This window comes from Perca fluviatilis, chromosome 5 (assembly GCF_010015445.1).
Source record: "Perca fluviatilis chromosome 5, GENO_Pfluv_1.0, whole genome shotgun sequence".
Classification (NCBI taxonomy): domain Eukaryota; kingdom Metazoa; phylum Chordata; class Actinopteri; order Perciformes; family Percidae; genus Perca; species Perca fluviatilis.
In genome coordinates, this window is record NC_053116.1 from 36,252,799 (window position 1) to 36,270,025 (window position 17,227).

The 17,227-nt window shown below is 40.0% G+C and overlaps 1 protein-coding gene across 2 annotated transcripts; it reads right to left on the reverse strand.

Moving 5' to 3' along the window:
• Positions 1–377: 377 nt before the first annotated feature.
• Positions 378–17,227, reverse strand: LOC120559648 (probable glutamate receptor). Of its 2 annotated transcripts, none has more exons than XM_039801534.1 (10): positions 17,104–17,227; positions 16,784–16,859; positions 12,660–12,691; positions 10,948–11,127; positions 8,352–8,575; positions 7,425–7,522; positions 5,860–6,074; positions 4,611–4,830; positions 2,033–2,283; positions 378–828 (listed from the first exon to the last, which is right to left on the reverse strand). In XM_039801534.1, the coding sequence occupies exons 2-10, from the start codon at positions 16,845–16,847 to the stop codon at positions 730–732; spliced, it is 1,383 nt and encodes a 460-aa protein (XP_039657468.1). In that variant the 5' UTR covers positions 16,848–16,859; positions 17,104–17,227; the 3' UTR covers positions 378–729. The 2 variants fall into 2 exon arrangements, with proteins under 2 accessions (XP_039657468.1, XP_039657467.1); XM_039801533.1 differs by having other exon boundaries at positions 17,066–17,213.

Consider the following 17,227-nt stretch of genomic DNA (forward strand, 5'->3'; position numbering starts at 1 on the left):
CATTGTTTAATCACCATTTTGTTTTGCTGTATTTCATTATGCTGGCTTTTATTAAATCATTGTTAAAAATCTTATTGTCTTATTGTTGTAATAATGTCTTATTGTTCATTTTTGTTTGGTTTGTTTTTTTGCGTTTTATATGTGCTGTTTTAAATGTGCTCTGTGAAACACATAGTCATTTGATACATTATTAATATAAATTATTGATCTAATAAAACACTTCATAGTTAGCCTATCAGTAATGCTTGTTTGATGTCTTTTATATCGTCTCTTATGTTACATGTCTAGATAAGGTTTTGGGCTGCTAAGATGTGGTCATAAGCACATTTCCACCATGAAAAATGTAAGTGTGTTGTATACTTTGAAACCATAGAGCATTTGGGATAACGGGGGATTTATTTGGAATATACAAGCAAATAGGAAAACAACGGTTATACCACTATTGTAGTTCAACAACAGGGTGGGATGTGGATATTTGATAACATGCAGCAACATTGTAAACAATTCAAAGTGATTAGTATTTGCAGTTGGAAACTCTAAGTCCCTAGGTTTGTAGCTGCTAGTTGATGTGTCCCATGTGGTCAAAGAGCTTTTCTGGAAAAGTACGAAAACACACTGAACGACCACACAACACACTGTTACTACGGAGATACAGAAAGCTAGTGTGTCTGATGGAACAGGACAGAGGCTGACACTATCTTATCAAAAGCTAGCATGTAAACTTTTCCTTTAGGCTTTGCTTTTGTCCGAGCCGTCTTGCTCTGCACTCTCCCCTTTGTTGCAAAATCGCTGGTTTATCTCTGATGTCAACACCGAGCAGCATGATTTCTGTGAAAGAAAAAGAAGAAACGGTAAAGAAACTACCAGTCGAGAGCCTTGCTATTAGCTCTATGAGGCTGTACTTTGCCAAAGTGGTACTTAAGGCCGGTTACACACTGGCTGCGTGGCGTGAGCGTTGCGTTTCTGTTGCGTGGATTTTTCTATGTCTTTACACACCAGAAACGTGTCTGACGCGGTGCTGCTGCTGCTAGCCTTTAATTAAATACCATGTTAAACATAAATATATTCTGATTTGATTACAGCAAAGACAACGTTGGCAGTATTGACGGCAAAATAGGCTACCAAATATTTCGTTCTGTATTGACAGGTGCAATATTAGAAAACCAGTTTTATTACATTACATTACATTACATTTATATCTGCATTTATATCAAAACCTAGAGACTTTCAAACATCAACACGTCATTGATTAATATGTATTTGTGTCTAAACAACATATAAACATCTTTTCCTATTCTATTTTGCCTGGAAACGCTTCCAACACGCTTGCGTCTTGCGTGAAAAATAGGCGTTGGTTCTATTTCTAGCATGCACGCGTTTACGGCGCGGCTGAGACGCGCATTTCACGCAGGCAGTGTGTAAGCTCTAACCTGTTACCATGGGAGCCGAAATATGAACGGACACGTCACGCAGCTGACACGCTCGCGCGACGCATCCAGTGTGTAACCGGCCTTAGAGCTAAATGCTAACGTCAGCTGGCAGTAAAATAAACAACCTACACACGCCGATACACTGGTTACGCTGATGACGTTTAACTATGTATCAGCTAATTTAAATAGCTCACGTTACTGTATTGTGTGAACAGTTAACTTCATGTAATATTGTATGTGGCGTTTTCTTTTGCGGGGTGCAAATGTTCCACCAGAACAAGTTCCTTCCTGAGACTATTCAGCAGAGCCACCGTCGCTGTGTTCGGAGCTTAGCGCCGCCCAAGACAATTGTAATGGGTTTAAAGAAATGCAAACAACCCAAAGCAGTTTTTTTATGTGTGGTGTAGCCAGACCTTACTACACAGCACTGTGGAGATAGGCAATGGGACTAGAGATTCACCAAAGTCCGAAGCATTCATCCTAATTTCTCCAGAATCCATCCAATACTTGTTGAGATATTAAAGTAAAAAAAACATAAATTATAGCCTGTTCGAGGCGCTACAAGGGCTCACCAAAGTCACACTGTGATAATCTTCCCCTACCTTGCCATCCTTAGCTTGGTTGTGGGCCCTGGATACGAGCTCCAACAGGGCCAGCAGCAGCCCCACACCTAGTCCCAGGCCCAAGAGGAGGAAGAGGCCCAGCAGGTCATGGGGGTGCAGGGCCTCGGAGGATTGGGCCCAGTCAGCACCCACGCAGCTGCTGGCCCACCACTTGTTCCTCAGATATGTCAGCTCGCCGGACTCACTGAGCTGGAGGATGGCAATGGAGAGGTTTTTGACCAACGGGGAACCTGGTGGAGCAAAGAGAGGTGGTGTGATAGAAGAAATAGGCTGATGAACATAGTCGCTAGTCATTAACCTGCCGCTGGAACATCCTCCACTGTTTTGTTTTCAGGCTTTCCATCAGACGTCGGAACCTGGCAGCAGGAATTTGCTCCCATATTAGCTACATACAAGAGCATTAGTGAGGTCCAATTAGGGCTGGGTACAGATTTCAATACTTTTTAGGCAGCGACCTAATTACCTCTAAAGTATCGAGTATCGAAAAAATGGCTCGTCATTCAATACCCAATTTAAATACCTAAGGAGTAAATCTCATCAGCGTCAGTGAGCCAATAAGCATGCAGCATGCTTCTACCAAGATCTTATAATGTTACACGTCGTAGAGACACGCAGGAAAAACGGTACTTACTACGGCTCACGTAGTAGGAGATTGGAAAATAAATAAAAACATTTGTGCCGTAATGTCGTAATTTCTTTTTGTTTTATTAAATAGGTATCAAAAGAAGTATCGTTTAGGAACCGGTATCAAAGTCACGGTATTGGTATCGGTACAGGTATTGAATATTTTTGAATATTTACCCAGCCCTAGGTCCAACACTGATGTTGTTGGATAAGATCCGGCTCACAGTCGGCGTTCCAGTTCATCCCAAAGTTCTTGGATGGGATGGAGGTCTTCCCAGAAAACTGCAGGTCCGCTGCAACTCTCAGTTCTTTTAAATCCAGGCTGAAGACCTATCTTTTTAATGTTGCTTTTCTTTAAATAACCTATTTTTAACTGCTCTTTCTTTAAAATTGTTATACTGCACTGTAAATTTTATTCTTGTCTTTTAATGATTTTAAATTGTTTTAAATTGTTTTCTAATTGCTCTTTACATTTTATTTTTTGTCTTTTAATGCATTGAAATTGTTCTGTTTTTGAATGTATTATGTAAAGCACTTTGAATTGTCTTGTTGCTGAAATGTGCCATACAAATAAAGCTGCCTTGCCTTGCCTTGCCTTGCCTTCCAAACCAATCTGGGTAAATAATGTCTTTACGGAGCTTGCTTTGTGCATGTGTGCACTGTCATGTTAAAACAGGAAAGGGACTTATATGGTCACTTCTGGCTTCAAAATACCAAGATGGCGACGGTCGAAACGCAAACTCCCAGCTTCAAAACGGCAGACCACAAAACAATGGGTGACGTCACTGATTTAGACATCCATTAGTTTTTTACAGTCCATGGAATGTACAAATGGGGGTAATGGAGCACACTTCTAGACAGTCACTCCTCGAAAGCATTGCACTCACAAAAAGTGAAGGATAAAAAAGAGAGCTTGGGAGAGAAGTGTAAACCCTGTTTTGAGATGCTACAAAACCTGAGAGCCCAGAGGCCTGTAGTACGAAACAAGATTTGGTGTTAACGAGGTAACTTCAGGTTCAACCCAGGGTTTTCTGTATCACGACGGTGGATCACTTGTTACCGGGTTAAATCGCCGCGGTAACTTATGCTGAACACCTAACCTGGTCGGGAGCAGGTTAAGTTGGAGATCAGAGATCAACCGGTGTAAAAGCACCGCCTACTGACCAATCAATACTCGGTCGATAACAGCGTCACCGTTCTTAGAAGATCCGATGGAGCTCAGTGCCGGAGAGAGAGAGAGAGGTGCGCTAAAAAGTTAAAACATTTAGAGACCGAGAACCCCGTTAACATTCCCTGATGGGCATTTTTATGAAAGACATAGATTTTCAGTGGAGTGAATTACGTATCTTTGTCGGCTTCTTGAGCCGTGTGTTTCCAATGCGCACATCAGTTTGAATTATGGTTTCATAGTTTGTATTTGCTCTCATGATCGCTTACCACTGCCAAGGTTGCAACTGAAATAAAGGGCTAAAGCAACGACAGTTTATGGAAAGCACAAGTGTAATTATGGTCAGATCTTGTGTCTAATGGGGAAGTGATATTAATAAGCGTTGTGATTTACACATTTGCAGCGTTGGCTATTTTTTTTGCCAGCTTTCCTTCCTGTTTTAGGAAGCAGTGACTGTATTGCATTTTGCCTGTTAAACCGTATCTGCGTTCTTCATATTTATGTAGAATTATAGTTTGCTCTTCCTATTCTTCCTTCCTATTGGTAGATGTTTGCGATTGGTCATATAGAGCAAACAGCGCCTCTTTTATGTGAATGTGCGCACTGCTGGATTGGGAAACCCCGGGTTGACTGAGCTAGTTGATAACCACCGTTGTGGCACAGCTTATGCGGGACCGCGGTTGTTAGGTTAGGTGAATCCGGGTAACTGAAATAAATCCAGGGCATGTTGATCTTGATTCATAGTACAGGCCTCAGATGACTCACCCAGAGGTGCTGCGATGGCGTAGGCTCTCATGCCGATGACTTCCTGTGAACGGTACAATTTACAGTAGCGAGCCACTGCCAAGTCCAAGGACACCGCTTCACCGATGAAGGCAAAGTTTCCTTCCTGGGCGCGGCGAATACCCTCCTCCATGTTGGCCACGTAGCTCTTCTTACGCTCCATGTTTTCGTAGATACGCCGGTAGATGGGGTTGTTGGAATTCTGGGAAACAAAACAATCCACAATAAAAACATGTTAATCTTCTCATGTGCTCAACACTGTGTTCTGAGCAGTGGTGGAGGAAGTACTGGATCTCAGTACTTAAGTAAAAGAACAAATAACCAGAGACATATTTATTTCATTGTGTCTAGCGACCCGTTTGTTACATTCCACCGCTGGTTCTGAGTATGCAAGATATCAGGAGCATATGTTGTTTTCCATTCAGTTATGTCAACATATCTCAGACGTTATGAATCAGCTGTAATGTCTATAAACTCTATTTAGGAGCTGCTGAATGCCTTAAAGCAGGGATTTTCAACAGGGTCAGAGTCAGTGCAATCATTGTTAAATTATTGTTCATTTTTTCAAAAGTTAAAAAGTCTTAACACGAATCCAACATATTAGCAAAAATAAATCCCCAATGCTTACTGGCCTATAGGTAAGGTAGTCACTAAGGCCATCCATAGATACAGATTAATCAAAGGATTCACTGTGCCACATGTATGTTTAACATTTAAACATAATTTATAAAACCATGCCAACAATAAGTAGGCTATTTTAATAGCTTAGTACTCTATGCAACAAAAAAAGGTATGCATAAAGGCTTTAGGCCGCCCACACTTTTGTCACACATTGTTGGTCCAGTTTAAAAATGCAACTTTATTTCATACAATATCGTTTACTTATGTTTAGCATTTATATTATTTTTCCCTTTCATATTCTTTTCTGCATCGTTTGTTTTTTGTCTGTTTTTTTTTGTTTTTTTTCTACATGAATTTATTGATGTGTATATTTGAAGTTCTTTTGTCTTTGACCTTGTTGTTACATATTTAATGGTAAACATACTCTATGTAAAAAGGGACACTTTATAAGCTCCTTGGGGTTTCCTGTATTCCTAGCACATGTTTTTCTGATGGATTGGTTATTATGTACAAATTATTTTGATGTGCTAAATAAAGAAAGAAAAAAAAAATCATGTAACTCTCTTTCAGTTAAGGGGTCCTTGTCTTAAAACATGTCGAAAACCCCTGCCTTAAAGAAAAGCATGGTGGATCCAGCCTCGAATGTGCCGTAATCTATCAGATCCTGGTTAGCGAGGTCTTCAAAACTCTTGATGGAGACATGTTTGTTGGCCTGCATCATGGAGTTGAAGTTGCCAAAGTAACTGGCCAAAAGCAGTACAGCAAACAGCCACCAGATGGCGCTGACTAGGCGTCCAGATGGTGCTTTAGGGTGAGGACCGGCACCTGAGAGGACACAGACAGCAGTCAAGAGGCTGCACACGAAACCTTTTAAAAGACATTAACATTCATTACATAAATCCATGCTCAATTCAAAATAATGCAGACAGGGTTTACCGATCACGTTGAATTTTGTATGATGTTATCAAGGTATAGTATTACATTATTTTGTGGTTGTGCTGAAAGGTATATAAAATACTTTTCTCCTCATTTTTCAGGCCCATTGAAATGTTAAATGAAAACAACTGGATGGAAGGAGTGATGCATAGTGCATCAAGTTTTCCAAAACATCACAACATTGAATATGTTCATCACTGAATCTGAGTTATTGTTGCATATAAAATAAAATGGTTCTTCTCATCCAATGATGCTTACCAAAGAAGCCTTCTCATCCAAAGTATTTCCTCTCAGATTATACAAATAGCTAAAAAAAGTTTAAATTGCAGATATTTGAAATGATGTAGAATAACCATTCCTTTGTAATTTTATTGAATATACTTTTGACTGTACATATAGATAATGTATTCTAGAGTATACTCTTACACTACAGTAAATCCTAAATATAAAATTATTTAATTGTTTTGTTCTGTATCTACCACAAACGTTAAAGGTCCCGTCTTGTATCTTATTATAAAGCAGGTCAACGAAAGTATCAAAACGCTCAAAAACAGAAAGATTTACAGCCAGAATTCAGAAACCGTCTCTTTAAACGAGCCGCCAAGACTTCCGTACGGTTGTGATGTCACAAATGCACTATATATAGGTAGAAAGTGCCGCTACAGTGCCGTGACATTCCTTCCCCGACGGCAATGACGGTGCAGATGCCGAGAGCGCAGATGTGGAACACCCAGAAATGCTGACCAATCAGAGGAGACTGGGCTTTTTTTGGAGGGGGTCTTAAAGAGCCAGGTGCTAAAACAGAGTGTTTCAGACAGAGGGTGAATACAGGTATATTCAGATTGACAGTATGAGAAAAATAATGTGTTTTTTGGACAATAAAGCATGTAAACATGTTCTAGTAGACACACATAATACAAGTATGAACCTGAAAATAAGCAAGACATGGGACCTTTAATACATTGTAAAGCGACTTTGAGTGACCTGAAAGACGCCCTAAAATAGAATGTACTTTTTGTATTTTTATGAGTTTTTAATAAAAAAAAACAACATTTTGCCTTTTAAGAGTTTTGCACATTGAAATTGTGTTGTAAAATATTTGTGAAAGCCATTGTAACATACTGTACAATAACAAGGTGACAGTGAGAAAGCATAAAGAAAGAGAGCCAGCAGCAGCAGCAGTGTGTGTGTGTGTGTGTTTCTGTGCCTGTGGTTGAGTTAAGCTGACTGCTGCAGTACCTTGCAGGGTGAGAGCTCCTGTGATGTACCAGAAGCTGTGCAGCAATGTGAAGCTGTGCTCCTCTGTGTCTGGCTCAGCCCATTCAGTGGGACTGATCCTGCAGAAAAAATGAAAGGCCTCAGAACCAGCACTGTTAAAGCAGCAAGATGCATATGTTAATGTCTGTTGAAATATAACTCATGTCTGTGGAAATGTAGTCTCTGCCAAAGCCACACATTCTTCTTCAATTGTTATTAGAAACTAACGTGGATGTGTGCACTGGTACACAAACATATAAAAGTCTCCCCACCCCTCCTTCATAGGAGCAAGACCTCCAGTTATTTATTACGCTCATAGAACAGACACATTTTGAGAATCCAACCATACATTATTTGCTATATTACATAACATATCCATGATCGGAAAGGAGCTGGATTAAGACAAAAAAATATATATTTTACCAGCCCCGTTTCTCAGAGACAACAAACAAAAATAGATGGACTGTCGGTCAGTTAACAGTAAATTTTAGAGAGAAAAGATAAAGAGAGAGAGAGAAAAAAAGAAGACCCCCCAAAAAAAAAAACAAAAAAAAAAAAAAATAAAAAATAAAATAAAAAAATAAAAATCTGGCAACTTCATATTGTCTAATTATTTTTTGCATATTTTTTTTCATTAGTTGGCCAAACATTCTCTGGGTTGTTGTCCATAAAATTTTAATTTGTGATTTGATTTGATTTGGTTTTATAATGACAAATATATATATATATATATATATATATATATAAATAAATGTATATAGTGTAATTTGTCTGTAACTGTAGAATGAAAACTACTGAGGGCCCGTCCTGGTAGCTACAGCACTGTTTCTACCATACAATGTAGAAAAACACGAGATGTAGATGCATTAGCCAGCAGTTTTGTGGGGACATTTAGCAGCTTGCAGTTACCTGCCCACCAGGAATATGCAGAGGCCTGTCAGCAGGAACGCGATGAGGACTCCGACCCACATGTCGGTGGAGAAAGGTGACAGCAGGCTGAAGCTGCTCTCTTCAGAGGCCAGGTCTCTGCGCAGCATGAAGCCGATTCCTGTTTGCATGAAGGGGGTGGTCATTTCCACAGACTGCTCTCTGATCGCGGTGAGGGTCAGCGGGGCCACTGCCAGGTCCGCTTCCTGATGGGTACACGCACACATATCAAACACAAAGACACAGCAGAAACACTGACATGCACAGTAGGTAACGTGGCAACACAGTACAAGGTGTTGAGCAACATGGGCTTTTAAAGATCCATCTCACTTATGTTAGGCGGAATAGAATCGTTCCCCAGGCTGTCAGGAAGCGCAACACCCTCCTCTCTCTCCCTCCCCTCTGCCCCCAATAACTCTGGCCTCTGAACCCCCCTCCCCCCAATCAGGATCAGCACCAGCCACTTTATAATAAATAAACTCAGGAGCTCTTGCTTTTATATTTTCAATATTACTTATCTTTTTGTTGTATAAATAACTTATCTTTTTTGTATCTTATTTGTATATATTTCTTATCTTTTTTTATATTATACTTGTTGTACGTGTCCTTGCACCGTGGGTCGGAGAGAAACGTATTTTCAATTGCTCTGTATGTCTGGCAAATATTGCAGAATTGGCAATAAAGTTGACTTGACTTGAATAGCTGATGCTACCAACATGCTAACAACATGCTAATACTGTAACCATCACTTCCAATATTATTACTAATATCCAATTTAATTCTTGCTCTGCCTCGAACTTGCATATGATTGCCTGATCCTGATGATTTTTTCTTTCTTTTTCTCTGTCTTTGTTTGTTTGTTAACTGTTGTCTGTTGTCTAATTGTGATTGTACTGTGTATTTATGTTGCTAAGGACCCCCTCGTAAACAAGGTTGCTACGGGTGTTTTTTCCTAATAAAGAATTTCCAACATGTAATGGCATTTTTACATTTGACAATTTGCATGCCAAATACTGCAAAAAAGTATGCATCAAGGAAAAACCCCAGGCACTGTTTTTAAAAAATGCCTTTCATACATCTGGCACATTCTCAATAGAATCAGATTTAAAAGAACTTCAGTGTGTTTCGGCGTTCAGCCTTCTTCAGAAAGTTGCAGGCCATGGAATGGGGTACAACAATATAAAGCACCAGGTTAACACTGGGTCTCCATTCTAGGGCTGTCAATCTTCCTCTATAATACCATTCAAATTCCATTTGATATTTTGTTTTTAATATTCAAATAATATTTGAATATTTAATGCTCAATTGCAGCTTGTTAAATAATATGTACTACACTATTCAGGCTTATGCATTGTCAATGGTTGTTGTTACACATTCTGTCCACTAGAGGGACTTCTAACATCAGCCTGGCCTTGAAGGGGACCTGCACGCAACTTTTCCACCACAAGCACACAGTGACAAACACAAATCAACAGAGAAATCTGTAATGGAACATTATCTAATATGTGTAGTGAAGAGGCTCTGTTGTAAAGGCTAACGGTGCTCGGTTAGCACAAAGACATCACGTTAGAAAGCACAGCTGAAAGGATTTGTCATAAACTTGGTAACTAACAAATGATGCTAACTACATTGATAACTAAGCCAAACGATGCTGTCACTACTATTTAAGTGATTTAAAAGCAACCTGTTTATTGCAGATTGTCTCGTTACTGAGAATACAGCTATTAGAAGGTAATATATGAAGTCGAGGCTAACTCTGACAGCTGTAGGACAGCTAACATAAACTTCAGCTGTCTCCATGAAGCTCCCAGCTAAGCTAACGTTACTATACCTTGCGACGCAGTTAAAAAACAAGAACGAGCTAATTAATGTTAACATAAGCACTTTGGCTCGGTGGATGTCAACTTTAAAGTCATGTTAAAACTATTTCCCGTCCTTCTTACGATTTCCAGCCACAGCCTGTCACTCCCCCCTGTACTAACTTTACTTGGTACATAACATTAGCTCCGTTATGTTGTACTAATGTTACTCGATACGTAACATTAGCTTAGACCTCACAATGCCTTGTGTTTCTCACTCCCGCTAAGTTATTGTTCATAAGACGTGACATGAGTGACACATGCGGGTAGGCCAAGGCCAGAAGAGGGAGATTAGCTAACGTTAGCCAACATATTTATAAAAAATGTCACATTCAAATAATACTATTCAAATTTCAGTATTCGTTCCAACAGCCCTACTCCATTCGTAGATACATAATTTCAGATATCAGGTTTTACTGAGTGTACATTTGTGATATCCAAACTACGTAACTTTTCTCAGAATGAGATCCCACATTGTCCCATAAGCAGATCAAGTTAGAGCTGTTTTAATGTTTATATGAATAGATATAGTATAGATATACTCAAATAAATATCAATATACTTAAATTGACATGAGAACTTGTCAGCTCAAGTGCTCGGTAATGAAAATTTTGGGACCTAATGTGTGGGACCCATGTATGTTATAACATGCATGTACTGCTGAGTGACTGTATCCCTTTTTAAGGAGAGCCAGTACAGTCGCAGTGTCTGTGATTTACCCCTCTGGTGATTTCCCCTATCATGCCGTTCCAGTTGCCGCTGGAGTCCTTGACTCCGTAGCGGTTGTCCTTCACCACGTGCAGTTTGTACGTGAAGCCCAGCTTCTTGGAGAGCTCCGAGATCAGATCGATGCAGTAGCCCTCCAGCTCAGAGCCGCGGCTCATCGTGTATGGGTCTTGCTGAAGAGAACAGGACAAACAACCTCATTTTAGTGTTTTAGGGGAGTGATCGATGAATACTGATATGCTGGGAAGATAAAGAGGATCTATTTTTTTTTTTTGAAATAGAGGATATTGCTGCTTTTGGGTGACAATCTTATAATTTAAGAATTTTGTTGATTTTTTTAATGTGTGCAATGCTTTGATTTAAAAGTGGGGAAATCTTAGATTTAGATAAATAAGCTACACATCAGTTGCACACTGCACATCCTGTAAATAACCTGTAATCTTGTTATGTGTGCAATGCTTTGGGGAAATCTCAGGATGTGGAAGATTTATTTAAAGCATAATTCCGTTTTTTTTCCGCCTGCAGAATTGTTCTTCTAATCAGGTCATTTCTTGTCTGTAATTGAAGTCTGTAAAGTATCATTTTCTTGGAACAAATGAAACCATAAATAACAAAATATTACTTTTTCCAGATGCAAATCACCTTCTTGTTTTAAGATGCAGACCCTTAACTCTGGAACAATTTCAAAACAGGTTGATTTCTATTGGAAACAGCTGTAATCTCACTGGACTGGAAAATTGTTTTGATTGATTTGTTACACTTTTAGGATAAAGTGATGCTGTGATTTTGCGACTGAGGGCCTTTCAGGTTTAGGTTGATCTTCCAAGTTCTCTTCAAATCCTTTTACAAAGTGTGTCTGATAGCCTGACTGCTCGTGTTTGTCAACCTTTTGAAACTTGAGTAATGTCATCACTTAGTAAGATCTTAGCAATTACCTTGGTCAGTACAATGTTATTATTACTGATAGAATTTCTAGCTTGGTCCTATCAGACCCTGGTCCATTTCATTTGAACAGAGTCTGGCCACTCTCCATTGACAAGTGTTAACTTCCTTGAAGGCGGGTACTCTGTTGAAGTTTAATACTATTGGATCCGCCCAGAGCCACTCTGGCTCTGCCATAACCAATCGCTAACGTTCGGTCATGACGTCGGCTTAGCATCGCTAGTGTTAGCCTTAGCCAACTCCTTCACCACTAACAGAGCGAGCTGGAAAATCAAACTTTTCCCGAACCCCGTGGGGAGGAGGGCTACAACATCATGGCCACCAACACAACTCAGCAAAGATTGTTCTTGCTCGGGCTTTAACTTCTGTATATTGGGCAGCGTTGCCACAACGGACCAAATGGCTTCGCTCACATCTTTCTCCGCCGCCATTACGGAACTACAACTCAAACTAGAGCACGACCTCAACGTCATCGTTCTCAGCGACTCCGTCTGTTCACTGATTGGACCGCCAAAGATTTGGCCGGAGAAAACCTGCGAATATACCGCAAACCCAGACGATGTACTGAAGGAAAATGAAAATTGAGTGGAAGTACGTAGGAGGGCGGAGCCAGGCTAATATTTGATAGCCAAACTACAAAAACCAGACCCTTGTTGTATAAACCACAGCTCCTCTTTCTGACTTGGTCGAGCTGTTTTACAGCTGCACACGGTCATTGCCATCTTGGCATGCTAGTGAAGAGAGACGCACAAAGACACAATACCTTTATAGTGGTGATGGATAACTCACTGGCACCTAGAATGGGACAAAAACAACAAACACCACAATCAATTTTAGATTCCTGTAATGAAGCAAGACATTGTAATCAATGGCTAGCAGCACAAAGATGAGAGGACTTAGTCTGAGTCAGTTCTTAGGCTGATTAGGGCTTTGGTTTCATGTCTACAAGCTTATACGCAGAGGGGCCTCTGAAAGCTTAATGAAGCATATTGTTGCTTTGAGTCCCCTTCATGTGGTTTTTCTCTCAGCCCCAGCAGTGAATAAGCCCAAACAGCCACTGGAGGACAATGACAGTCTTGTTGTCATTTGTTTTTCAGGAGACCTGGAGAAAATGGCTCCAAACTGAGAGGCAAGGGCATAGTTTTTTTTTTTTCTTCAACATTTAATATATACAGTATATATTGCATATAAATTGCAGTACAGTAGCATAACATGTCATGTCACTCAGTAACATGACATGTTTTCAGTTTTTGGCTATTTCCATTATATATGTTATAGGGTTAGATATGTACAGATTTACATATACATACATTATCTAATGATGTTTTACAGTTTCTCTATCATAGCATTTGTTTGACCTTTTGTTTGATCATAATTACTGATAAAATAAGACACATTCTGTTCTATTTGTCTGTATCAGTAAACATGATCAAGAGTTCACTCTTCTCAAGACACTTTACAGATAAAGTACGTCTAGACCACACTCTATTATTTACAAAGAGCCAACAATTCCCCCAAGAGTAAGCATTTGGTGCAATAGTGGCGAGGAAAAACTTTGCCCTTTTGGGCAGAAACCTCAGACAGACCCAGGCTCTTGGTGGGCAGCCATCTGCCGCTGCCGGTTGAGACACAGAGACGGATATAGAGAATTATGATTCATAATAATTATAGCAGTTGGTATTGTTATTATAGTAACAATAAAGATAATGGAACTATGACTAGAAATAATAGTTGTAGCAGTTCAGGGCATAGCAGGGTGTTGCGGGGCATAGTAGGGCATAGCAGTGCGTTTACATATGGGGGTTCCCATGTACCGTCTTCCCCTGCCACCGTGCCAAGATCTCTCGCTACCCCTTTGCCACCCCATGTCAAATTTTCTAGATCCGCCAATGCCTCCCCACATCCCCCATGTAATCTGAGCGGGGGGATGATCCCCCAACCCCATCCCCAGCTTTACCCCTGACACTCAGAGCTGTTTTCTTTTAGCTGTAACTGTGACCAATGGCATTCCCAGCGTGTCCAGCAGGCCCTAACATGCCCTGGGGGGTGAATAAGATGGATAGACGAGGTACCAGGGGTGCAAGTTCCTCATAACTGCATATGAAAACAAAAGTGGGGCCTGGCTGGGTCATATAAAACCCATGACACCCTCGTCAGCCTCCCCTAGAGAAGATGGCAGGACCTAGGATGTGCGGAGATGCCTGTCAGCATCTCCCCTCCCCACACGGTTAATTGATTTATCATGGTGCTTTCTGGACCACAACAAGGCCCCTCCACTGGTGAGAAATGGGATGTCACAGTGGACGGTGGCCCCCTCTGTGCTTTGATGGGATTCCAACAGGCCAGCAGCGGGGCCAGCAGGCAGAGAGTCAAATGTGTGGAATGATTTGGGAGCGTGGGATCCAAAAGAAGCCTGAATAGAAACTTCAAAACATTGTTTGCAAAAATAGAATGTTTTTTTTGGAAACAATGCAGGCTTTTTTTTTACTATAAAAAAGAAAAAGAAATTCCACTTTTGGCCTTAGCCAACACCAAAGTACAAAAAAGTGACTGAAATGTTTAACTTCAGGTTTGGCATAGTTGTTTGCACTTGTTGGGCAGCGATTTAATCCAAACCACGATCCTTTTCCTTAAAGGACAAATCCGGCGCAAAAGTATAACTTTGAGAGGAAGGAATGACAGGTTAGAGCCGTGGTGTACGTATGGAAAGTTATGCGTTTAGGCACCAAAACGGGTAGTTAAGTTAGAGGATAATTCGTTATCGAACGATTCTCTGGGTACCGATGTTGGTTTCATGCTATCGCTAATCGTGACCAGTTTTAGCGCAAACCGCTAATTAGCTTATAACGCTAGTCGTCAGGGCACAGGTAAAGAAAAAAGAAATCGCTATTTCTACACCACTAACAAGGCTCAAAATAGCACCACACTTCCACGGTAGCATAATGAGGGTCATGACCAGTCAAACGACGAACGCCGTGCAGCCAGTAGTAACATAGCTCAAGCACGGTTCGTCATTCGACTGGTCGTGATTGTTTTCCCAAGATGTCTTTCTAAATCTTTTTAATAAACTGTCTGTACACTTACAAATTCAATGCTTGTGTTTACATGTAGGGACCCTCATTATGCTACCGTGGAAGTGTGGTGCTATTTTGAGCCTTGTTAGTGGTGTAGAAATAGCGATTTCTTTTTACTTTACCCTTGCCCTGATGACTAGTGTTATAAGCTAATTAGCGGTTTGCGATTAAACTGGTTACATTCGATTAGCATGAAAACATATCCCAGAGAACGGTTGACTCGGTACCCATGTGTTATTAACCCCTAGGTTCATTTTGCGCCAGATTTGTCCTTTAACTTAACTAGTCGTTTTGGTGCCTAAACTTAACTGTCGTCGCCACATTTTCTCGGCTAAAAGACGTATGCATTCCTTTCTCTCAAAGTTATACTTTGCTCACAAATACAACCCAACCCTAGGCAATATATAACTCATGTTTAATGTCGTGTTTGCTGTCTACAATATCTGCACATGGCAACTATGTTATGGTTAAGGTTAGGGAACAACTGTGGTGAAATGACAACTTGACATTAACCAGGATGACATTACCAGAATTTGTCTTGGTCATGATAAGTTGACATTAAATTTGTTTGGGATGTCTTTGTAATGACAACTTGACATTAACCAGGATGACATTCTTTGTAATGACAAATGTTTAATGTCAAGTTGTCTTAATAAGGACAATCGAAAGAAATTGAATGTCAAGTTGTCATGACAAAGACAAATTCTGGTAATGTCATCCTGGTTAATGTCAAGTTGTCATTAAAAAGACATCCCAAACAAATTGAATGTCAAGTTGTTATGACCAAGACAACTTCTGGTAATGTCACATTGATTAATGTCAAGTTGTCATAATCAAGACAACCCAAACAATGTCAACTTGTCATGACAAAAACCAAATGACACTTAATGACAGAAGTCATAAACATTCATGACTTGTTTATAACATTTATGACACGTTCATGACAGTGTCATGTCATAGTTATGACAGTGTCATGTCACGATTATGGCGATACCTTCAAGTAAAGTGTTACCGGTTTTTTTATATGCCTTTTATGACCACTTAGAAACTGAATAATTAACATTTTTTGATAACTCTTTAGCAAAAACAACACTGAACATTGCAGTAAAATATGTGGGATTTAGCCCTGAAAGAGGAGACATCAAGTTGACATGATGAGCATCATCACACCAGCGGTTGAATGTAACTAAGAACATTCGTTCAAGTACTAGTTCAAATGTTGAGGTACTTGTACTTTACTTGAGTCTTTTCTTTTTATGCCACTTTCTATTTCTACTCCGCTACATTTCAGAGAGAAATATTCTACTTTTTACTCCACTACATTAGTCTGACAGCTTTAGTTACGTTACAAATTACGATTTTTGAACACAAAACACATGTTGTTTATAAAATCTGATGTTTTATTATAAATTAAACTACCCAACAATATACGGTCCAACAAGTCCAGCTGAAATGATTAGACCATTAAACACTTAGAACTGTTTGGATCGTTTCCAGTTTCTAAAATGTGAGGATTTTTCTGCATGGAGTACTTTGACTTTTAATACTTTCAATACATTTTCCTGATGATACTTCTCCTGATGATACTTCTCCTTAAATAACATTCCCAATGCAGGACTTTTACTTGTAACAGAGTATTTGTACTTTGTGGTATCAGTACTTTTACTTAAGTAAAGAATCTGAATACTTCTTTCACCACTGCATCACATCATATCCCAGTTCAACAACAAGTGGCTAGTAAACGAGGATCATGAGAGTCCTACACTGTGTGTGTTCCACGTGTTGCAGTGCAGGTTGTGTGTATTCGTCTTACCTGCTGCGACTATGCATGCAGTCAGGGCGGCCACACAGACGACCAAAGCCACGCAGCCTGTCATGTTGCCACAAACCTGAAAAGACACTCATTAATACATTTCTTAACACAATTGTTTATCTCAATTTCAGACGGCGTCTAACTAGGAGCATCTAACTAGGAGTATCTAACATTCACAATCATTCAGGAATGATGACTGATTATGTTTACTCAGTGATAAAAATAAATAAATTAAAAAAAAATTCTGTCATATCTACTGCTATAAAAGAAAAGTTCCCTTACCTCAGTTTCTTCAGGTGCAGTATGAATTAAAACCGTACCGTTTGTGTGAAGGAGGACTCCAGGAAAATGTGAAAGAAATTGACAACAAGTCTTGCAAGTGGGCCGTGGGAAGGGTTGTGTGCAGAAGACTGTATTAGGGGGGGTTTACATAGGGGGGCATGG

Coding starts and splice junctions, on each gene's coding strand:
- LOC120559648 (XM_039801534.1), bottom strand. CDS start 16,847: ATGACAGGCTGCGTGGCTTTGGTCGTCTGTGTGGCCGCCCTGACTGCA. Junction 7,523..8,351: donor TGCATATTCCTGGTGGGCAG/GTAACTGCAAGC, acceptor TTTTTTCTGCAG/GATCAGTCCCACTGAATGGG. Junction 6,075..7,424: donor AGGAGCTCTCACCCTGCAAG/GTACTGCAGCAG, acceptor GTGTCCTCTCAG/GTGCCGGTCCTCACCCTAAA.